General features: G+C 47.6%; 1 protein-coding gene across 3 annotated transcripts in view; it reads left to right on the forward strand.

The window, feature by feature from the left end:
* HDLBP (high density lipoprotein binding protein) overlaps positions 1-23611 on the forward strand; it is a 91424-nt gene extending 67813 nt beyond the window's left edge. For all 3 annotated transcript variants that reach the window (XM_084638364.1, XM_084638365.1, XM_084638366.1), the window contains exons 22-28: positions 183-287; positions 10572-10706; positions 12048-12191; positions 12471-12656; positions 15316-15432; positions 16009-16137; positions 21175-23611. In XM_084638364.1, coding sequence (XP_084494490.1) covers positions 183-287; positions 10572-10706; positions 12048-12191; positions 12471-12656; positions 15316-15432; positions 16009-16137; positions 21175-21261 — 903 coding nt within the window. In that variant the 3' untranslated portion in view covers positions 21262-23611. The remainder of the gene's footprint in view (positions 1-182; positions 288-10571; positions 10707-12047; positions 12192-12470; positions 12657-15315; positions 15433-16008; positions 16138-21174) is intronic.
* Positions 23612-24351: the final 740 nt, after the last annotated feature.

Here is a 24351-nt window from a genome sequence, read left to right on the forward strand (position 1 = left end):
GATCAAATGTATTCCACTCTGGGGGATTCAGGAAGTGCCAGATCTCTCTCCCTTTTAGGACAGATGTAGCTAATCTAAATCACAGCAGGGCTGTCATTCAAAAGGCTTTGAGAGAAATCTGACCCTTGACTCTGCAAAGTGTTTCTGCTGGGTAAACTCTGTGCTCTTCCTCCCCCGTGCAGGCTCTGGTTCCTGTCACCACTGAGGTGGAAGTGCCCTTTGACCTTCACCGTTACATCATTGGTCAGAAAGGAAGTGGAATCCGCAAAATGATGGATGAGTTTGAAGTAAGCTGGGTTTTGTCTCCCTCCCATCCCTGGATCCCAGAGATCCTGTTGCTGTGAATGTTGCCTTTTGGGAGTGCCAGGAACATGGCCAAATCCATGGCCCCAGCAGTCACTAGTGTGCCACTGGTATGGCAGGTACTGGACAAAATGTTTCATAAATTCATAGACTTTAAGGTCAGAAGGGACCATTATGATCATCTAGTCTGACTTCCTGCACAACACAGTCCACAGAATCTCACCCACCCACTCCTGTAACAAACCTCTCACCTATGTCTGAGTTACTGAAGTCCTCAAATCATGGTTTAAAGACTTCGAGGTGCAGAGAATCCTCCAGCAAGTGACCCTGTGACCCACGCTGCAGAGGAAGGTGAAAAATCCCCGGGGCCTCTGCCAATCTGCCCTGGAGGTAAATTCCTTCCCGACCCCAAATATGATGATCAGCTAAACCCTGAGCATGTGGGCAAGACTCACCAGCCAGACACCCAGAAAAGAATTCTCTGTAGTAGCTCAGATCTCACCCCATCTAACATCTCATCACAGGCCATTGGGCATATCTACCGCTAATAGTTGAAGATCAATTAATTGCCAAAATTAGGCTATTCCATCATATCATGCCTTCCATAAACTTATCAAGCTTAGTCTTGAAGCCACATGTCTTTTGTCCCCACTGCTTCCCTTGGAAGGCTGTTCTGGAACTTCAGTCCTCTGATGGTTAGAAACCTTCGTCTAATTTCAGGTCTAAACTTTCTGATGGTATGTTTATGTCCATTTGTTCTTGTGTCCACATTGATACTGAGCTTAAATAATTCTCCCTCCGTGGTATTTAATCCTCTGATCTATTTATAGAGAGCAATTATAGAAACCTCTCCCCTCTGCCTTCTTTTGGTTAGACCATTTGTTTGATTCAGCCACTAGGAAGCTGCAGTAAGAACATGAGTCTTGTATTTGATCCCTCCTCCCCTTCCCCCAGGAGTGGGAGGAATGGGCTATGCACTGAAGTTCTGAACTGAATCATTACCAAATGTCACCATCTTTCTCTTTCAAAGTTTGTCACAGAAAGTAGTTTAGGATATAGAGGTGAATGGTGATTGGGATAAAATACAACATGGATTAACAAAAGGCAGATCCTGCCAGACCAACCTGATCTCCTTCTTTGAGAGGATAACTGATCTATTAGACCAGGGGTTCTCAAACTGGGGGTTGTGACCCCTCAGGGGGTTGCAAGGTTATTACGTGGGGGGGGGGGGTCTGAAGCCATCAGCCTACCCCCCCCAAACCCAGCTTCTCCTCCAGCATTTATAATTAAATATAAAAAATGTTTTTAATTTATAAGGCTGGGACTCAGAGGCTTGCTGTGTGAAAGTGGTCACTAATGCAAAAGTTTGCATTTCCATTGTCTAATACAGTGATTCTCAATCTATCTAATCTACTTGGATTTCAGTATTGTATTTGATACAGTCCACATGAGACATTATTAGTTAAATTGGAGAACATGGGGATTAATAGGAGACTTGAAAGGTGGATAAGGAATTGGTAAAAGGGGTGACTACAACAGGTCATACTGAAAGGTGAATGGTCAGGCTGGAGGGAGATTACTAGTGGAGTTTCTCAGGGATCAGTCTTGGGACCAATCTTATGTAACACTTTTATGACTGACCTTGGTGCAAAAAGTGGGAGTGTGCTAATAAAATTTGTGAGTGACACACAGTTGGGAGGGATTGCCAGTATGGAGAAGGACCAGAATATCATACAAGAGGATCTGGATGACCTTGTAAACTGGAGTAATGTAAATCGGATGAATTTAATAGTGCAGAGTGCAAGATCATGCATTTAGGGATTAACAACAAGAATTTTTGCTATAACCTGGGGACATATCAAGCAGGGAGAACTGGAGGTCCTGGTGATGTCAAGGAACTATGACGTGATTGGAATAACAGAGACTTGGTGGGATAACTCACATGACTGGAGTACTGTCATGGATGGTTATAAACTGTTCAGGAAGGACAGGCAGGGCAGAAAAGGTGGGGGAGTAGCACTGTATGTAAGGGAGCAGTATGACTGCTCAGAGCTCCGGTACGGAACTGCAGAAAAACCTGAGTGTCTCTGGATTAAGTTTAGAAGTGTGTACAACAAGAGTGATGTAGTGGTGGCAGTCTGCTATAGACCACCAGACCAGGGGGATGAGGTAGATGAGGCTTTCTTCCGGCAGCTCACGGAAGCTACTAGATCGCATGCCCGGATTCTCATGGGTGACTTTAATTTTCCTGATATCTGCTGGGAGAGCAATACAGTGGTGCATAGACAATCCAGGAAGTTTTTGGAAAGCGTAGGGGACAATTTCCTGGCGCAAGTGCTAGAGGAGCCAACTAGGGGGGGCGCTTTTCTTGACCTGCTGCTCACAAACTGGGTAGAATTAGTGGGGGAAGCAAAAGTGGATGGGAATCTGGGAGGCAGTGACCATGAGTTGGTTGAGTTCAGGATCCTGACGCAGGGAAGAAAGGTAAGCAGCAGGATACGGACCCTGGACTTCAGGAAAGCCGACTTTGACTCCCTCAGGGAACGGATGGCCAGGATCCCCTGGGGGACTAACTTGAAGGGGAAAGGAGTCCAGGAGAGCTGGCTGTATTTCAAGGAATCCCTGTTGAGGTTACAGGGACAAACCATCCCGATGAGTCGAAAGAATAGTAAATATGGCAGGCGACCAGCTTGGCTTAATGGTGAAATCCTAGCAGATCTTAAACATAAAAAAGAAGCTCACAAGAAGTGGAAGGTTGGACATATGACCAGGGAAGAGTATAAAAATATTGCTCGGGCATGTAGGAATGATATCAGGAGGGCCAAATCGCACCTGGAGCTGCAGCTAGCAAGAGATGTCAAGAGTAACAAGAAGGGTTTCTTCAGGTATGTTGGCAACAAGAAGAAAGCCAAGGAAAGTGTGGGCCCCTTACTGAATGAGGGAGGCAACCTAGTGACAGAGGATGTGGAAAAAGCTAATGTACTCAATGCTTTTTTTGCCTCTGTTTTCACTAACAAGGTCAGCTCCCAGACTGCTGCGCTGGGCATCACAAAATGGGGAAGAGATGGCCAGCCCTCTGTGGAGATAGAGGTGGTTAGGGACTATTTAGAAAAGCTGGACGTGCACAAGTCCATGGGGCCGGACGAGTTGCATCCGAGAGTGCTGAAGGAATTGGCGGCTGTGATTGCAGAGCCATTGGCCATTATCTTTGAAAACTCGTGGCAAACGGGGGAAGTCCCGGATGACTGGAAAAAGGCTAATGTAGTGCCAATCTTTAAAAAAGGGAAGAAGGAGGATCCTGGGAACTACAGGCCAGTCAGCCTCACCTCAGTCCCTGGAAAAATCATGGAGCAGGTCCTCAAGGAATCAATCCTGAAGCACTTGCATGAGAGGAAAGTGATCAGGTACAGCCAGCATGGATTCACCAAGGGAAGGTCATGCCTGACTAATCTAATCGCCTTTTATGATGAGATTACTGGTTCTGTGGATGAAGGGAAAGCAGTGGCTGTATTGTTTCTTGACTTCAGTAAAGCTTTTGACACGGTCTCCCACAGTATTCTTGTCAGCAAGTTAAGGAAGTATGGGCTGGATGAATGCACTATAAGGTGGGTAGAAAGCTGGCTAGATTGTCGGGCTCAATGGGTAGTGATCAATGGCTCCATGTCTAGTTGGCAGCCGGTATCAAGTGGAGTGCCCCAAGGGTCGGTCCTGGGGCCGGTTTTATTCAATATCTTCATAAATGATCTGGAGGATGGTGTGGATTGCACTCTCAGCAAATTTGCGGATGATACTAAACTGGGAGGAGTGGTAGATACGCTGGAGGGGAGGGATAGGATACAGAAGGACCTAGACAAATTGGAGGATTGGGCCAAAAGAAATCTGAGGTTCAATAAGGATAAGTGCAGGGTCCTGCACTTAGGATGGAAGAACCAATGCACCGCTACAGACTAGGGACCGAATGGCTAGGCAGCAGTTCTGCGGAAAAGGACCTAGGGGTGACAGTGGACGAGAAGCTGGATATGAGTCAGCAGTGTGCCCTTGTTGCCAAGAAGGCCAATGGCATTTTGGGATGTATAAGTAGGGGCATAGCGAGCAGATCGAGGGACGTGATCGTTCCCCTCTATTCGACATTGGTGAGGCCTCATCTGGAGTACTGTGTCCAGTTTTGGGCCCCACACTACAAGAAGGATGTGGAGAAATTGGAGAGAGTCTAGCGAAGGGCAACAAAAATGATTAGGGGTCTAGAACACATGAGTTATGAGGAGAGGCTGAGGGAGCTGGGATTGTTTAGCCTGCAGAAGAGAAGAATGAGGGGGGATTTGATAGCTGCTTTCAACTACCTGAAAGGGGGTTCCAAAGAGGATGGCTCTAGACTGTTCTCAATGGTAGCAGATGACAGAACGAGGAGTAATGGTCTCAAGTTGCAGTGGGGGAGGTTTAGATTGGATATTAGGAAAAACTTTTTCACTAAGAGGGTGGTGAAACACTGGAATGCGTTACCTAGGGAGGTGGTAGAATCTCCTTCCTTAGAAGTTTTTAAGGTCAGGCTTGACAAAGCCCTGGCTGGGATGATTTAACTGGGAATTGGTCCTGCTTCGAGCAGGGGGTTGGACTAGATGACCTCCTGAGGTCCCTTCCAACCCTGATATTCTATGATTCTGTATCAGTTGTAAGTGATGGGAGGAGAAAGACCTGGGTGTATTGGTTGATCAAAGGATGACTATGAGCTGTCAATGTGATGCAGCTATGGAAAAAAGCTAATACAGTTCTACGGTGCATCAGGTGAAGTATTTCCAGTAGAGACAGGGAAGTGTCGTTACCATTATACAAGTACTGGTGAGACCTCACCTGGAATACTGTGTGCAGTTCTGGTCTCCCATGTTTAAGAAAGATGAATTCAAACTGGAACAGGTGCAGAGAAGAACTAGGATGATCTGAGGAATGGAAAACCTATCTTATGAGAGGAGACTCAAAGAGCGTGGCTTGTTTAGTGTAACCAAATAAAGGCTGAGGGGAGATATGATTGGATTCATAGGCCACGTCAGAGGGATAAATACCAGGGAGGAAGAGGAGTTACTTAAGTGCCAGTTTGGACACACCAACAAATGGCTATAAACTAGCCATCGACAAGCTTAGGCTCAAAATTTAGGCGGAGGTTTCTAACCATCAGAGGAGTGAGGTTCTGGAACAGCCTTCCAAAGGGAGCAGTGGGGGCAAAATATTGAACTGACTTCAAGACCTGAGCTTGATAAGTTTGTGGAGGGGATGGTGATAGGTAGGGCCCTACCAAATTCAGTCGTGAAAAATTAGTCCTGGACTGTGAAATCTAATTTCTCTCCCCCCACCCCACCCCACCCCCCAGATTTCACGGGGGAGACCAGCATTTCTCAAATTGGTGATCCTGATCCCAAAGGGAGTTGCAGGGAGGGGGTCACAAGGTTATTTTAAGGGGGTTGCAGTATTGCCACCCTTACTGCTGCCTTCAGAGCCGGGTGGCCAGAGAGTGGCGGCTGCTGACTGCCGGCCCAGCTCTGCAGACAGCAGTGCAGAAGTAAGGGTGGCAATACCACACTATGCCATCCTTCTGCACTGCGCTGCTGGTGGTGGCTCTGCCTTCAGAGCTGGGCTCCCGGCCTGCAACCGCTGCTCTCCAGCTGCCGAGCTCTGAAGGCAGTGCCGTCACCAGAAGCAGTGCTGAAGTAAGGGTAACAGTATCGCAATCCCCACACAATAACCTTGTGATGCCCCCAACTCCTTTTTAGGTCAGGACCCTACAATTACACCATGAAATTTATTATTTTTAAAATCCTGTGACTGAAATTGACCAAAATGGACCATGAATTTGTTAGGGCCCTAGTGATGGGATTTCCTACAATAGCATATGGCCTATCAAAGACTGCTAGTAGCAAAAATTCCGTGGCCAGAAACAGGACACTAGGTGGGGAGGGCTCTGAGTTACTACAGATAATGCTTTCTCAGGTGTCTGCCTGGTGGGTCTTGCCCACATGCTTAGTCTAACTGATCGCTGTGTTTGGGGTCCAGATGGAATTTTCCACCAGGTCAGATTGGCAGAGACCCTGGGTTTTTTTGCCTTCCTCTGCAGCCTGGGGCATGGGTCACTTGCAGGTTTAAACTAGTGTAAATGGTGGATTCTCTAACTCGAAGTCTTTAAACCATGATTTGAGAACTTCAGTAACTCAGCCAGAGGCAGGGTGGATAAAAATCAATGATTTAAAAAAAAAAAAATCAAATCTGATTTTTAATTTAAATCTGATTTTTTGATGATGCTTTTTGAGGAAAAAACTTATCTAAAGATAGATACGTTATAGCTCAAAGATATCTCCTCATAGAGTAGGGATTATAAATTTTAATTCTATAGTATAAGACAACATATTCATGTAGTGTTTAAGAAACGTTTTGTAAATGATTTCCAATAGTTCATGAATTAGGGACCCAATCTTATGGGATTTCAGGCACTTCTATATAGATTTAGGTTAATCTTTCTATCTACCCAGTGGGACTCAGTGCTCAGTCCAGAAGATACCATCAGAGATGCTTAGTTTTGCAGTTCTCAAACTCTGGATTTGTCTCTCCAGAGATAACATGCTTGTTTTTAAATTAATAAACTATACAGAGAGGTGAGAAATAACAGACCTCAACCCTATTGTCCCTTTGCGAATTTGTGTACACAGAGTCAATCCCTTACCTCTCTAAAAGTGCAAAGTTTCAAAAAGTTCAATGAATAGAAGACTGTTGGGGGCAGAATAGATCTGGACAAGGAGAAGAAATCTGGAGATAAATGTGAGAAGGGAGGGATAGGCAGTAGAATCAAAAGCATATTACAGAAGTCTTGAGGTCTTTCTGAGCGTAGCCTTCATTGATTTGAGATCTACCACACCATTCACTCACTATAAAGGAAAACCTATAATGGCAGCAGGCCATAAATGAGATCCAGTTTGGGAGTATTTTAATGAAGTTCCTCTACCTGTGGGTAAGAGCAGCATGCGTGCAAAATGGAAAGAGTGCAACAAAGAAATGCAAGGCCTGGTTGCCCAAATGAAACAACATCATGAGAAGTGTTCCTTCTCAGGAGGAAGCTGCATTGAAGATGATGAAAGGAACATGTCTGAACATGCAGAATCTTCAGGTTGGTCAACTTTTTTATTTCATACTTGTTAAGGACTGCCTGTCTTCCTTCTGGACTATTCTTGAATTCTCATGTTGGAGCAAAAAATATAGTTACTCTATGGTACTATCATTTTAGATGCGGTTGTGATAAAAAATAAATAGCTGAAATAGGCAGATCTTCCGTTTACAATTTCACCTTAAAGTAGTACTGAGTGTCAATGAATGCGATCAGTAATACTAAATGAGCAGTATGGTGATAATAATAATTAACTGCATTGACTTATTTTGTTTAGGAGAATCCGTCCTCAACATACAGGATTCTGAAGACTATCCACCTTCAAGGTCACCATCGTTTTCTATAGTTTCAGGTTATCTGCCAGTGATAGTGTTTGTCACATCATGTATGTCATGTAGCCACAGTAGATCACCTATAGCAAAAAGAAAAGAAAAAAATCATCATCCAGAAACAACCATAGATAAGTTTGTGATAAGAACCAGCAGATTACAGAAAGGTAATTGATGAAAAAATTGCCCGGTTTGTTTCTGCAACAAAGTCTCTCTTCTGAATGATTGAGAACCCACACTTCGTTAACATGGTTCAGTCATTAAGACCAGGATACAGTCCACCCAACAGAGCAAATGTCACAGGCAAATTGCTGGATAAAGTGTATGAAAGGAAACTGAGCAGTGTGCAAAAGGTCTAGAGGGTAAAATTGTTAACCTGAGTCTTGATGGGTGGAGCAATGTCCACAATGATCCTGTTGTATGTGCTTGTGTGAAAACAGAAGAAGGGAATGTCGTCCTTACAGAAATAATTGATACATCAGGAAATGGACACACAGCAGAATACTTACAGGAAGAAACAGTAAAAGCTATAACAAACTGGGGGGAAAAAAAATGCAAATGTCTAGTATGTAGCTTGGTCACAGACAATGCTGCAAGTGTATCAAGATGAGAAATTATTTAGAAGAGGGTGAAGAGAGTCCCAAGCTAATAACGTAGGGTTGCAGTGCTCATTTGATGCATCTCCTAGCCAAAGACTTCAGTGTTCCAGAAATAAAGGCTAATGTTGTTGAAATTGCAAAATACATCCGTAACACCACTTTGCAGCAGCTGCTCTGAAAAAAGTGTGAGGAACCAAGCTAACTCTCCAACAAGACGTGCGATGGAACTCAGTGGTGGACTGTTTTGAGCACTGTATCAAGCACTGGCCTAATCTGATGACAGTTTATGAACAAAATCATGAAAAAATAGATGGCACTGTCACAGCCAAAGTTCTCAACGTTGGGCTTAAGAGAAATGTTGTACACATGCTGAGTACCCTGAAGCTTATTTTTGTAGCCTTGAACAAAATGCAGGGAAATAGCTGTTTTATTGCTGATGCTGTTGAAATCTGGAAGGAACTGAGAGATCTTTACAAAGAGAAATATGCAATGACAGAGTTAAATTACAAGCATTAAAAAAACAAATAAGACAAGCACTATCTCCAGCTCATTTTCTTGCCGATATTCTCAATACTCGGTACCAGGGTCAAACCTTAACTGCTGAAGAAGAGGAGTTGGCTATGACCTGGACACCCAGCAATCATCCCTCCATAATGCCAACTATAATAAACTTCAGAGTTAAGGGTGACCCGTTCAAGAAATGTCTTTAAAACAGCAAACATATAATCACACCAGCGAACTGGTGGAAGTCACTTAAGCAACTGGATTCAGAGACTGTTGAAGTGATGATCTCACTTTTAACAGCAGTAGCTGCTTCTGCTAGTGTAGAAAGAACCTTTTCTTCCTTTGGACTAATTCATTCCAAATTGAGAAATTTGTTTGGGATCTGAAAAAGCAGGAAAGCTTGTTTTTCTTTTCCAGATTATGAACAAACAAGAAAATGAAGGTGAAGATGACTGAGTTAGCTGCAGAAGCCAATATTTTAAGTTTCTCATGCTGAGCTTGCTGACGTAGTCTATTTTACTTTTTGTTTAAAAAAAAAAAATTTTAATAAAGACAAAGCTGATTTTAAAAAACTTGAACATTTAACTAAATTCAAAAAAATCGTATACTTGTTTTGTTAAAATATTTGCTGTTGAAGGAAAAATCCAGAATACGTAATGTTTTAGTTAAATAAAACAATTTAAATGACTGTCTGGTGGTTTTTCTCATCCTAATACAGCATTGCAAGAAAATCCTCCAAATATTGATAGTCGTTGGGAGGAGAACTTCATAAATATCCGCTTCAGTTACCTTTTGGTAACTTTTGAAGTAACCAACCAATCATTCATTTTCTGATATAGCTGTAAAACTAATCTGAAAAGTTTTCAAAATAAATAATTTTAAAAATGTATAGTGTGAACCTTCTAAAAATGAAACCTACATCTGAGTTGTGAAGAATATGAATTAAGGTTATAACCAACAAGAATGCACTTTTTGTATAGAAATCCATGATTAATTTCTGTCTTGGTGACTAAAAGCGGCAGAGTCCTGTGGCACCTTATAGATTAACAGACGTATTGGAGCATAAGCTTTCATGGGTGAATACCCATTTCATCAGATGCATGTCACATGTCTTGGTGACTAGTGATTTTAAATCAAATCCACCCTGATTACAGGAGTGGGTGGGTGAGGTTCTGTGGCCTGCAATGTGCAGGAGGTCAGACTAGATCACAGTGGTCCCTTCTGGCCTTAAAGTCCATGAGATGCAGTTAGAATCCACCTGGAATAGTGGCACTAGTGTTTGATTTCTGCAGCCTCCTGGCTGATGCCCTGGAGGCAGGTTATTCCACATCTGCCTATTGCAGGGCTCTTCTGAAGCAACTGGTACTAGCCACTGTCAGACAGGATACTGGACTAGGTGGACCTATGTCTTGACCAAGACTGGCCATTCCTGTGTGTACTGGTAGCAACAGGGCCCTGTTGCTCAAACCTTTCCCTTTCCTAAACCTCTCTAGTTTGGTGCAAGAGCTACCACATACTAGCTGCACAGTCAAGAACTAGTCACACAGTGATGAACTGAAGTTTTGCTTTGGTGTGGTGGTGGTGGTGGCCGTGGCAGTGATGCTGCAACCTCAGGCTCTTCCCTCAGCAGTGAAGTGGCATGTGAACTGGCTGTCTATTAGCCCAAAGTGAAAACAGGTGTTTGTCATTTAGGTGAACATCCAAGTCCCTGCCCCTGAACTTCGGTCTGATGTCATCAGTATCACTGGGCTCGCTGCAAACTTGGACCGCGCAAAGGCCGGACTGCTGGAGAGAGTGAAGGAACTGCAGGCTGAGCAAGAAGATCGGGTAAGCCCTAGTGGCACGGCCTGCTTCCTTGTCCCTCTTGCTCCTAGGAGAACTAGCCCCCTCCGCCCCCAGCCCAAGTGTTGTCTCTAGCTTTGTGTAAAAGGGGTCAGTGATACTGGAGGATGTATAGAGGCAGAACGCACCCTTGTAAATAGTGTGTGTTTGGCCTGATATCTGAGCTCTTAGAGTAGGCACATGGGATCACCCTTTCAGACCCCCCTCTGCTGCCTCTGACAGCTGGACACTGCCCTCTGAACCTGGGCAGTAATGTGAAAATGATCAGTGGCCTCCAGAACAACATTCACCTAGCTGGCAGCAAAGTGGAAGCACCGATGGATTGGGCTCTGCAGCACTATTGGAGGCAGCTTCCTTGGCCTAAGATAAGGAATTTAGAGTTACAATGGCTTGTTTGCTTCTGCCTCAAGTGAACTTGAAGGCTGAGTTACAAGCTCCCGTAACCCAAGTTGCTGCACTGTAACTATGGCAGTTACAGCCACATTAGCTACTAACCTGATGGTAAGAGTCCACTCCACTTTGTGTTACTCCAAATGTAACTTTAATTAAAAAGAGCAAGTGGATTCTAAAAAGCCCATCTGCACAGTGTGAGCTGATGAAAAGGTAGTGATCGGTCTGTCCAGTTTTTTATCCCCAATAGGCGAGGCATTTGGAATGGGGCAATCTTTCTGCAGTGACACAATGCATACAGTAACTGGTTTGGCCAGTGGCTTGTGTTCCATCACTCCTCCATCTGACCTGGAAGTGGAATCTGCTGTGTAGACAATGGGTGAAATCTTGGCTGATTTTTGAAGTCATCTGGGGAGTTCTGCTATCAACTTCAGTGAAACCAGGATTTCACCCAACAGCTTTTAATCCTCGCTCTGTGAGGAATGCTTCCGAGTCCCATTCTCTATCCTCTTCACGTGAAGTGTGGTAGTTTGGTCATCCTCCCTGGCTCCTCTGCTCTGTTGGGTTTCCTCTCTACAGTCCCCAGCACAGAACAACGAGGCACTGTCATGAGCAGGGAGCTATGAGTAAATGAGCAGAGGTTCAACAGAAGCACAGGCCAGTGGCAGATGTGCACACAAGTACTTTGGCTCTGCAGTCATGTGCACATGTTCAGGTAGTGCCACCCAGAGCAGCCACTGTGGGACAACCTAGGGCATGTCACAGGGAGAGCAGAAAACTCCCCCAGAATCTGCCTAAATGTGTGGTGTCCCCTTACAGGCAGGATACTTGAAAGATGGAGGTAGAAGTTTGACATAGACAGGAATAGATGCAATTGGTCAAACCTTGGTGTATACTCTGCTATAGCGCTTGAGAGGGTCTCCCTTCTCGTTACAGGCCTTGCGAAGCTTCAAGCTCACTGTCAGTGTTGACCCCAAATACCACCCTAAAATTATTGGAAGAAAGGGGGCAGTGATCACCCAGATCCGCACAGAGCATGAGGTCAACATCCAGTTCCCGGATAAGGATGATGATAACCAGGTGAGGACTGGAGGGGGATAAAGCCTTCTGGGGCATAATAGAGGCTCTGGACTCTGAATAGAGCATGCGTGACATTTCCAGCAGCTGCTCACTGCAAAATGCTGATCAAAGAAAAACAACCCCGAGCCTGCCCAGGCAGGCCAGTCTAACACTGCACTTGGTTTCCAGCCCAGAGTCTCCTGTAGTGTTGCCTTCCAGTCAGACCTCTCCCTTAGAGGTCCAGGATGGGTTTGCTCCCAGCAACTCCATTCTAACTTCCTCCCCCACCTGCTTTCCTAGTCCCAGGATCAGATCACCATAACTGGCTATGAGAAGAACACAGAGGCAGCCCGAGACGCCATCATGAAGATTGTGGGCGAGCTGGAGCAGATGGTCTCTGAGGATGTGACGCTTGACCATCGTGTTCATGCCCGCATCATTGGAGCACGGGGCAAAGCCATCCGCAAAATCATGGATGAGTTCAAGGTGGGCATGGAGAGTACGCTGGATCCATTGCAGGGGCTGCTGTACAATGGCTGGGGTAGCTTGAACTACTTCAAACCCAGGACTTTGGTGCTCTTAATGCCCATGCTTTCTGCCCTCTGCAAAACCCTGACCTGGGCTGCAAAGGCTGGAGGGATGATGGTGCTGCTGTGTTACAGGGCATCTCTCTGAGGGCTTGACTGTGACTGAGCTGGAGATGGCTGCACGTAGGAGTTAGGTGATGGGAGGCAAGGCAAGGCCCCAGCCTGTCTAGCTGTACAGGCCTTGCTCTCTTCCTGTGCTTACTGTAGTCTGAGTCAGGGCTGCATGCCAGGGCATAGATGGACCTATGGCTCCTTCATACACCCCAAGCAGCAAAGTTGATTGGACACCACAATTAGGAATGGGTTAAAGCAGCCTGCTCTCCTCCCTTCCCTCTCTCTCTTCTTCTTCTTCTTCCCCCCCCGCCTCCCCTGGAGCAAAATGGTATCTCTGGAAATGGTGACCCAGGGTGCCTGAGTTCCCGTTGGTTTCTGGAGCTCTTCCCAGGGTGGGGCACACGACTCCAGTGTTCCATACGTAGGCCGAGAGAGAACTCCATTGAACCCTTAGGCTGTGTCTGCACTGCAGTTGAACACCTGAGGCTGGCCTGTCAGCTGCCTGGGGCTACAGAGCTGTTTAACTGCAGGGTAGATGCTCAGGTTGGTGGGCCCTGGCTCCAGCCTGAGCCAAGCAGCTACCTTGCAATTGCATAGTCCTGCAGCCTGAACCCTCGTCGGCTGACGTGGGACAGATGCAGGTGGTCAGTTGCAGTGTAGATGTATCCTGAGTGTCTGTGGCCTGTGTGGATTTAATCTGGCAGACCTGCTTCTGTGTGTTCCCTCTGTGCTGTTCCCAGGGCTAAGCCACAACTGTTCAACTGCCTCTGTCAGTGGCACCTGTCCATCACAATCATAATGGTCTGATCATTTCACACTTTCAGACCTGAGCTGAATGGCTCTTCCGAGTGAGAGGGAACAGCTTTTATCTGCTGCCCTGTCACTGATTATGGAGCCAGGAGTGGCAGAAGCTTCCTAAAAGTGTGGGTGGCCTCCCCACTGGTGCCCGAATGGGGGCCTGTCCCTTCCCCTGAGGCTCTGCCCCCTGCTTTCACTCCTCTTTCTCCCCCACCACGCTCGCCCTTATGGCTTTTTAAAAGTGATGGGACCATGGCCTCCTGGTTCCCCCTGCTTGGAGCCTGTGGGGAACCAGTGCTATCATCTAGGCAACTCTTTGAGGGGAGTTTGACATTCCCCAGTGGTCTCGCAGAGCTGAGTACCCAGGACCCTGGAAATCTGGCAGCTTTAGATAAAAATCCAAAGAGTCCCATACGCTCTGTATTGAATTTGCTGTTGGATTCAGTGTTTGTGGTGCCCTTACATCTTCTGACACTTTCAGTGGATTCAGATTTTCCTGTTGAAAACACAGCTGCTTTATGGAAGCTGTTTGTGACTGAGGGGAGCCGAGTAGGGGGCAGCTTGGGTTCTTGGGTCCCTCTGAGTGTGTGGGAGACACTTCTGTTCTAGACGGCTTCACTGTAATACTGGATTACCTTCCAGCAGTGTCCAAAGCAACAGGCCATGCACCTGTCTCAGGCTGGATTAGGATTGTTTGGGCTCTTGGAAGAAAGGCTTTAGCAAGGTTTGTCTCTTGAAATGATCAGCAGTGAAATAATGAACATCACTGACGCTGCATTTGTCTTTTAGCTTTGCCGTGAACAGCCCACTGATAGCCCTGGGGGGAGCTCAGACCTCTGAGTCTGTGTCAGGCTGCAGACCTACACTTCCCTTCTGTCTCTTGAAAATTGGGAAGGCTGGAAAGCTGCTCTTTGAAGAGGAAATTGTGGCATCTCAAGTACCACTCTGTCCATGGGGCTCTAGTGTCCAAAACAAGCTGAGAGCTGCTGGAGAATCCTAGAAGCTCACTAGAACCCGCTGGTTTTTGCCAGCAGTCTAGTGTTGTGAGGCGGCACTAGCAGTAGTTTGACAGAGGTGGAGATAGCTGAGGACGCAGTGGTTAGACCTCCCACCACCATAGTGGCTGGTAAAGCATGGCAGGCTGTAATGGCAGTGGGAGCGATCACCTGCACGCTGGCTGCCACAGTTCTAAGCGCTCTGCAGAAGTGGGGACTCTGCCCCGGGCAGGTGCTTGTGGTAGAGCAGCTCAGCCCTACTGGGCTCTGGGCTGCACAACACTATGAAGCTGCAGGATGGCCTGACAAAGCCCTGGCTGGGATGATTTAACTGGGAATTGGTCCTGCTTCGAGCAGGGGGTTGGACTAGATGACCTTCTGGGGTCCCTTCCAACCCTGATATTCTATGATGCTGAGCAAACGGCAGCAGTGGCTGGAGAAGGGTCAGAGCCCCCCGCTCCCAAGCTGATCAGTCTCCATTCTGCTGGGAATGAGGCTTCCTATTATGTATGGGTTCCAGCTCAGCACTTCCTTGTACTGGAAACCAAACACTCCCCACCAGGGCTTGGTATGGTCCAGTGCAAATGAACCCTCTGACTGTGAGCACCTGTGGGGTCATCACTGCAGCCTAGCCATGGACCTCCAGAATGATGAGCCACCTGAGAGGGGCTGGTGCACATCTAAAACCCTCTGCTGTGCCTTGCATTCCAGGTGGATATCCGCTTCCCCCAGAGTGGTGCATCTGACCCCAACTGTGTGACTGTGACTGGGCTCCCTGATAATGTGGAGGAAGCAATCGATCATATCCTGAACCTGGAGGAGGAATATGTGAGTAGTGGAGGAGGAAGGGAAGTGAAGGCCAGAAGAATGGCTCTGGTCTGTGGCATAAACAGCCCAGTTAATTAACTTCCTTCGTAGTGGAGACTATGGGCCTAAAAACTGTAAGTCCCTGCTGTGTGTGCAGGGAGCTCAGCTCGCTATTACGGGCATACTGCTGCATGATAATCACTGAATGTCCAGATCTCTCTGGCTCCTGCCACTTGGGAGAGGAATCTAGTGTTTTCCTCCTCCTATCCGTCTCTCACACTGTGCTCATGGCAATTTCAGCTGTTCTGTGCAGCTGTCCCTAGAAATTAGAACCCCGAGTAGGTGTTGGATTGTGAAGCAGTGTCAAGGCAGTCTATGTGGCCACTGCCATGTGCAACTGAAGTGAGGGGGGTAAATGAATGAATAGAGCAGCCAATAAAATGGGTGTCGTCTGCCTCTCTGAGGGGTGCAGCATGCTAGTCTTAAGCTGCTACTGGCAGCAATTGCTGTTTGATGCTGTGGGGCAGGGGAGACTTCATTGACTAAGTAGGGAACACAAGGTACATCACCATACAAAGAGAACTCCTCTCCCTGCAGCTAGCTGATGTGGTGGACAATGAGGCAATGCAGGTGTACATGAAACCCTCCGCACATGAGGAGTCCAAGGCCCCATCCAAGGGATTTGTGGTGAGAGATGCCCCCTGGGCAGCTGGCAGCAATGAGAAGGTGAGTGCTGCTTCTGCTATTGCACCTCCAGAGGTTCCTCTTCCCAGAGACTGTTCCTGTGCCATGGACTCTGCATGGCCAAGATATGAACCGGAGGGTCATCTCACTGTTCATTGGGGATCAATGCCTGTTCTTCTTTTAGTGCTTTCTCATGTCTATTCCATGCTAGGTGTGTGCACGCCCATGTGCACAGATGTTGGAATTTTTTGTCTTCGTGGTATCCGGAGGGCCAGCTGTGGCACGCTCTGGAGTGCCGCACTCGTGTGCTGGTATATGAGGAGTCGCCGGCCTTATGTCCTCAGTTCCTTCTTACTGCCCCTGGTGGTTGGTCGGAGCAACTTCTCCTTGCCTCGCAAGTGGACAAGTTTTTTCTCCAGCACCTATTGTTTGTTTTCTTTGTATATAGTTGTTTACAGTAGTTAGTAATTAGATGTTAAGGGTTAGTCTCAGTAGGGACTTTGCCCCAGGGTGGGGCATGCCCCGTCCCCGGGTTTCAAGCCTTGTTCAACCTGCAATAGGCCTGTGCCTGTTAGCAACCCTCCCCGCCACTGCCTGAAGTGCTTGGGAGAGTCGCACATAAAGGACAGGTATCAAATTTGCAAGGACTTTCGACCCAAACTCAAAAGGAGCGGGACATTCGTCTAAGGGCCCTTCTTATGGAGGCTGCACTTCATCCAGTGTCAGAGCCTTCATGCTGCAACTCTACACTTAGCTCCTTGGGGTTGGTGAAGAGTGTTCTGCCCAGCACTGAGCTCTGCCGGTGTCCAAGAAGCACCTGAAAAAGCAAGGCTCCCTGGCACCAAACAAGGAGAGACAGGCCTGACTGCCCTCTCTGGAGCTTCAAGGGGTTACCTCTCAGGCTGGATCCCCCAGGGATCCCACTCCTGGGAGCAGTAGGGACCCTGGCACCTGGTTGTACCTTCGATGTCTGAGGCCCTCCAGGCAGCTAGGGACCAGAGAGCCCTTCCAGCGCATTGGAGGTGGCTAAGGCTCCCCGTTCTAAGGGCAAGCCAGCCATAAGACCACCTCAGAGGGCAGTTGAATGCCATCCCTCCCCGGAGCAGAGGCAGTATTCCATGACCAAGATCCCTGACTCCGCAACCTAAGTCTCTGGTCAGACGGCTCAGGTCGCCGTCACTGCGGTCCTGGTCTCCAACAGCACAGGTGACCTTCAGTGAGGCATCAGTCTCTGTACACCCAGCACTGATCGTCCTTTCACCAGCCAATGTCCTGGCGCAGGTCTCCGCTGGTACGGGACATCTCACCTTTCCAGCACTGGTCTCCACACCCCGGCACCAGTCCTCTGAGAGACACTGATCATCTTACTTGAGGGACCACTCCCTGGCGCCTATGGTCAGCTGCCAGACACACGCATCTACAGTCCTGCCTTGGTCACTGGAAAGGGACTCGTCTAGGTCAGAGTGGGACTTTAGCCCCTTGCCATGGCAGCAGCAAATCTTGTGGGCACCGGAGGCTCTCTCTGCTTCCACACTGCCGGGATGGTTGTAGGGTCAGTGGCCAGACCAATGGCCCAATTGGAATGCGTGGGGCATGCTGGTGATGCTAATGCCTCTCTCACACCATTCTTCCCTTGCTGCTTTGGAGAAGCAACCCCCTGCAATGACTGTACCAGACTCAGTGCACGGCCCAGACTCCGATGTTGGGGTAGAAGAGCAAGTGCCTACTCCAAGGGAGCCCTCCCCTATGGGGGACAATGCCCCAGGTCCTCCCCCAGTGGTGCAATCATCATCCTCGTCAGCCGAAGCAGTAGCAGGGCCCTCACACGTCAGTCCCTGTGAGGACTTTAACGAGCACCAAGCCCTGCTTAGAAGGGTGACCTCAAACTTGGGCTTGGAAGTGGAGGAACTGGCGGAGCAGTCAGGCAACTTGTTCAACATTCTAACAGTGGCAGCCCCATCATGAACCACACTGCTGATACATGAGGAGATTTTGAAGATAGCCAAGGCCCTGTGGCAAATCCCATCTCTTATCCTGCCCACCTGGGCAGAAAAGAAATATTTGTCCCTGCTAATGCATTCAAATATTTGTATACCCATCCACCCCCAGGGTCGCTAATCATATCTGCGGCCAATGAAAGGGACAGGCAAGGGCAAGTGAGTGCCACATAGGTCCAGCTTCCTGGCGTGTCTGTTTCCTTTCTGGAAGAAAAGTTTATTCTACAGCCAGCTTTCAGTTCAGAGTATCGAACCACCAGTCTTTGTTGGGGAGATACAACTGTAACTTGTGGGACTCCGTGCCTCAGAAGGTTGCTACCATCCTGGAGGAAGGTACCACGGTGGCGAGGGGCTCTCTCCAGATGGCCTGGGGCAGCCAATTCGGTGGCCAGGGTCTTTGTCTTGGCTGTAGTTATGAGGCGCAGTTCCTGGCTTCAATCCTTGGGTCTGTGTTAGCAGAGGCAGTCCTCCATCCAGGACCTTCCCTTCAAAGGCAATGGGCTCTTTTCAGAGCAAACGGATGTGAAGCTACATGGATTTGAGGATTCTCGAGCCACTCTGCTCACTAGGCTTGTTTTCTTGCCGTTTGTGGCGTATGCAATTCCTGCTACCTCCTAGACCTTGGCCTCTCTGGCAAGGCTTCTTTAGGAGGAAGAGAGAGAGGTTCAATCATGGTCACCCCTCCACCTCCTGTTTGCCTACTCAGCGTGGTCCAGCGAAACACCGGGGTGGCCAGAAGCACTCATTTTGAGGTGCACTCAAGGACGGCACTGCAGTCAGTTCTCAGGATCCACCTTCCTACTCCTTCAACCATCTGCATCGCTTCCAGTCAGCATAGTCGCAAGTAACTTCAAACCATTGGGTGCTCAGTATAATACCTCTGGGCTACACTCTGCAATTCTCCTGGTGGCAATAACGTTAGCCTGTAGGGTCTCTGAGATTAGGGCACTTACCTGAGAACTGCCCTATATGGTATTCTACGAGGTCCAACTGCGGCAGCACCAAGCTTTCAAGCCCACAGTAGTTTCACAGTTTCATACTAGTCAAGACATATACTTACCATCTTCTTTCCAAAAACCTCATAAATCAGATGAGGACCATAGATCACCCTCCTGATGTCCAGAGAGTGTACTAGCCTTTTACATAGAAAGGACTAAGCCATTCTGTAAGTCGATGCAACTATTTGTTGTGGAGGCAGACAGGATGAAGGGCATTCCTGTGGTCACCCAGAGTGTCGTCATGGGTCACTGCCTGTATATTTATTTTTGCTATGAACAGGTGAAAGTGCCACCACTGGCAATTGTGATCACCCATTCAACCAGGGCGCAAGCTGCAGCAGCCTTCATGGCCCGGTGCTGATCCAAAATATCAGCAGGGTCGCTACCTGATCGTCTGTCCACACATTCACATTCCATTACGCGCTTACCCAGAAAGCCCAGGACGATGCTGGCTTTGGTAGAGTGGTGTTGCAAGCCACACAGCCGGGAACTCCAAGCCCACCTCCTGGGATACTGTTTGTGAGTCCCCTAGAATGGAATTGACATGAGCAAGCATTTGAAGAAAAAACTGTTACCTTCCTTTTGTAACTGTTCTTTGAGATGCGTTGCTTATGTCCGTTCCACTACCTGCCTACCCCTCTGTCGGAGTTGCCCAGCAAGAAGGAACTGAGGGCACAGGGCTAGCGGCGCCTGATACGTTGCCACATGAGCGTGGCACTCCAGAGGGCACCACAGCTGACCCTGCGGCTATCACTAAAGCAAAAAATTCTGACAACTCTGCACGTGGGTGCGCACACACCTAGAATGGAATGGACATGAGCAACACATCTCAAAGAACAACAGTTATGAAAGGTAGGTAACTTGTTTCAGAATTATGTTCTTCCCTTTTTTTTAGTGGATTTCTAGGCCTTTCCTGACAATTGGGAGGTGTCAAGAATCTCTCTCATCACCTGGAGAGCTTGCCGACAGTATGTGCTAGGCCCCTAGATGTTAGTATGTTGGGTTTCTAAATTGCCCAGCTTTCCTCTGCTGCTGTCACTCTCCCCTCTGCTAGGAACACCAGAATCCTCCTGTAGAGGCTCTGAAAGGAGCTGCTAGCCTGGCGAATCTCTCCTCCACAGCCCCTGGAGCGGAGATTGCCTGCCAAAGCGGCTGTGGTTGGCACTTTGTTATTGTGGAACTCAAGGTTAGGGTGACCATTTCTGACCATTATCTGAAAGGCAGGGGATAAGCTACTAAGCCAAACACCTTCTTCTTGGCCACTTGGTCCTCCCAGGGTGCACTGAGGACTTGGCAGGTCTCAGTTCTAAAGCTTGCCTGAGCCATAAAAATTAAGGGGTGTCAAGAACCTCTGACCCAGCTAGTGTCTCTCCTGCCACTGTACAGAAAAGCCTTGCCTGTTAGCAGGAATACTTCAATACTACTGCATATTACAGCAATGAGGAGGATAGCATTTGAGTATTAAGGTAGATCTGGCACCACTGAGGAAACAGTGGGCAAACTATACTTGGTGTCAGTCTCCCCAAGACGTAGACGTCCTTCCGACCTTCCTGCAGAATCTGCTTCCCTGATACTCTGAATTGATTTGGTTAATTCAGATCATGATCCTTTTGTGACCCATCTTAATGAATTACCTGCTGTTTTCTTGGGTCCTACTAAAACCCTGTTGCTGTATTGTCCATGTCCTCTGTACCTTTCAAGAACTTTGATATCCTAAAAAGAAAAGGAGTACTTGTGGCACCTTAGAGACTAACCAATTTATTTGAGCATAAGCTTTCGTGAGCTACAGCTCACTTCATCGGCTGTAGCTCACGAAAGCTTATGCTCAAATAAATTGGTTAGTCTCTAAGGTGCCACAAGTCCTCCTTTTTCTTTTTGCGAATACAGCCTAACACAGCTGCTACTCTGAAACCTTTGATATCCTAGAACATTCTTCCATATGTGGCCTCACTCATGACATCTTCATGTTGTGTTTGCACATGTGATATTTCTTGAATGCTTCAGTTGTCTCTGAGCTTCTTGAGTGTTGTATAGAACTGCAGCTAGCCTATATAACTTGGACCATTCTCTCTCCTTTGCTCTAGGCCCCTGATATGAGCAGTTCGGAAGATTTCCCCAGCTTTGGGGCTCAAGTGGCCCCTAAGACTCTTCCCTGGGGCCCTAAACGATAATGACCTGGAAGCAGAAACATCTCCTCCAGCCAGCTGACCTGACACTAACCTGCCACAAATACTTCCTGTTTGAATTCTGACCCAGCGGCTGGACCACAAGTAAATTGCCCTGCGAGGTCTCCTAATGCTGTGTGGAGTGCTAGAACCCATTCTACTTGTCTGTTGTAACTGGGTTTAGGACCTACTATAAATGGATAGTTCCTTCCACCCCCCCAACTCAGACACAGCTTTTTGTTTGAAGTGTCATAAGTGACTTTCATCTGCTAAGCTTCACAACTGCCAAAGTGGTGACAGTGATCAGATACCTTGAGCATGTCTTGCTAGGCACTCCAGTCTTCATTAGGAGACCTCCTTTACTGTGGCTAGGAATCAACTTCCTGTCTCATGACCTCAGGAAATAAATTTCCTTGACTTTCTAAAAAGCCAAAACGTTTGCCCTTTTTCCTTTGTGTTTATCCCGGGCCTTATTTTACTGTCGTAGAGTGCAATCAGCTTTTCCTTTGAACTGCCAAAAATCCATCTAACAGTGATAGTGGATGTGTGAAGTGAGCTAAAAGTCTAAAGATCAGAAACTGCTTAAAGAACAATACAATAATCTGTAGAAGCAATGACAGTGGAAGGGACCAGCAGTGACACAAGGGATCCCCTGGTCAAGTAGAAAAGCCTTGAGTGATATATGGCACTGAGCATGTCCATGTGTAGCATTGAGACTCTAGAGTCTCATGCACACTTGATGAGTCTTCCAACATGTGAGAGTAAAAATATGGCTACTTCCCAGTGTTCCCCCTTCACCCCTAGTTTGTTCTTCCCAACAGCAGCAGAGCTGGTCGGAGCCAGGACATGACAGTATTATGGGGTGCAACAGAATTTGGGTCAGCCCAATTTGCTATGGTAACATGGCCCAGGAGCCAGCTGATGGGAACTGCAATGCTGAAGCTACATAATTTCCCCCTCCCTCTGACAGCATTTAGACACAAGGGGTAGGGAATTTGTCACTATTTACTATTGCCTTCTTTCTACCTCAAAAACCAGTCTGTGGGTGGCCTCCAAGTCTAGCAGTAGTGCTGATGCTCTAACCTGCTCATCTCACTGTGGAGGCCAGAGCTGAATTATCTGCACCAGGTGCAGGGAGAGTGGAAGAGCATCAATCAGCACATGTAGCTGTTAGAAACACACACATGAAAGTAAGAGCAAGGTTAGGGTAATGCATGCTCTCTTCCCCTACCGTCCCCCCCTCTTTCAGAGCTGTAGGACTCTGAGCCAGAAGGTGGGTTTGGTTTCAAGAGAGGCAGGTTGCATGTCCACTCTGAATACTTTAGAGCAGCTTGACTTTCTGTAGCTCAGAGGCAAAGAGCATCAGGAGAATTAAGGCCCAGGGCTTGCCACGGTATGTGGTAAATCCCATGCTCTGTACTGTAGCATCTTGGCCCCTGAGCTGCTGAACCCTAAGCACTGCCACAGCTTGCTTGAAGGAGGCTTCAAGTGAGCTGCTTACTCAGCCACAGAGAGAAATTGTGTTGGTGGGGTGGGGAAGTAGGGTGTCCTCCTTCCATACCTCCATTTCCTGTCTGTTTTAGCTCCTGTGCAAGCAAGTCCCCAATCTCTCCCCAATAATGCTGACTGGGGCAAGGGTCATTACATTGGAAGGCTTGCCCCAGTCCTCTTGCTGTTCCCAATGCTGCACCTGTGTCAAGTGAGGCTTAGAAATGCTGACTTTCTTTTTTCCCCCCCAAACTCCTCTGGAAGAGGACCCTAGCCCAGAAGTCAGATACCAAAATGTCCTGTTGCTCACAGTGAAGTGGAGAATTGCTGTCAACTGAAAAAAGCCAGGTCCCAGGGCTATGCAAAGGCAGTGGTGAATAACTTGACCACTCTTTGGCCCCATGGTAGATGTCTAAAGGGGTGGCTCACCGAACATGGGTAGTATTCCCTCCTTTCCAGCAAAAGGGGCTCTGAAAAGGGCTAAATAACCCAGATGGGGAAGGGGTACAGGTACATCTTGAGGTCATCAAGCCTGCCACCCTCTTCCTTCCCTACCCAAAAAAAACAACAAAAAACCCCATCAGTTGCCTAGCTTGGCTTGAGTTAAATTCAGGGTCCCCTATATGCTAGAGGTCATGAAGTGATTGTACCTAGTACTGTCTCCTGCTGCCCCTCAGTCTGTAGCAGATGCTCTGGTATGTGCTCCGTTTCCTTTATTTTCAATGTCTTCCATAGTGTATGTTTCCATGGCAATGATCCCTTGGCCTTAACTTTGGAATTTGGAGACTATATGCAAACATGTAAAAAGGCTCATGAGTATGGATGACACTGGAATTTTATAAATTCTAAAATAAAAACCTGAAACAGCTTGGAGTGTTGTATTTCTCTGCCCATGCTCAAAGAGATTGCTTTTCCATGTACATCAGGGCAGGGGCTAGCATAACCTTTGACAGTTCTTTACGACTTTAAGCTGTCATCTTAAAGCGTCAGTTGTTCCCTGTCTGGATTTACTACCTAATAACTAGGCTGAGTGGTCCTACCGGAGTGCAGGCCCCAGGGAGGAAAAGGTATTAACCAGGCCAGCACTAGTGTAAGTAGGTTCCCTCAAAGCCCCCTCTCCATGCCTACTAGTGTAAAGAACCCCAGCTAGTACCCAGGCTCTCCCCCTCTCTCTTCTGTAAGGGAATAGAGTGCATAACTCCAAGCTTCCTCTCTCTAATAACAGGAAGAGGAAGCAAGGCTTGCTCCTGTCTGACAACATGCTGTGGTTGTTAGACTTCCCTTAAGTCCCTGCTGCAGCTGTGTAAGAGCCAGGCCTGGTGAATTGCTGCTTCCTACTTCACTGGAGCAGTGGGCCTTGCTTCATTTCAGCCTGAAGCACTGCTTCTCCTACACACTGACCTCATGCCAGCTGGGGGACATACAGCCCACCTGTCCTCTACCATAGCTCAGAGCAAGAAGGAATTTCTTCAGACGACATTCCATAAATTATTTCTTCCCACCCCAGTCAGGCAGCTCCAGGCTTTTGCCAGGTGTCTAACTTTAACCTGCAGGGCTCTAAGAACTTAGCTGGTATTCAAGTATGCCTGTCACTGTACTGTTAATTGG

This window comes from Lepidochelys olivacea (genome assembly GCF_965140295.1).
Source record: "Lepidochelys olivacea isolate rLepOli2 genome assembly, chromosome: 9".
NCBI classification, from domain to species: domain Eukaryota; kingdom Metazoa; phylum Chordata; order Testudines; family Cheloniidae; genus Lepidochelys; species Lepidochelys olivacea.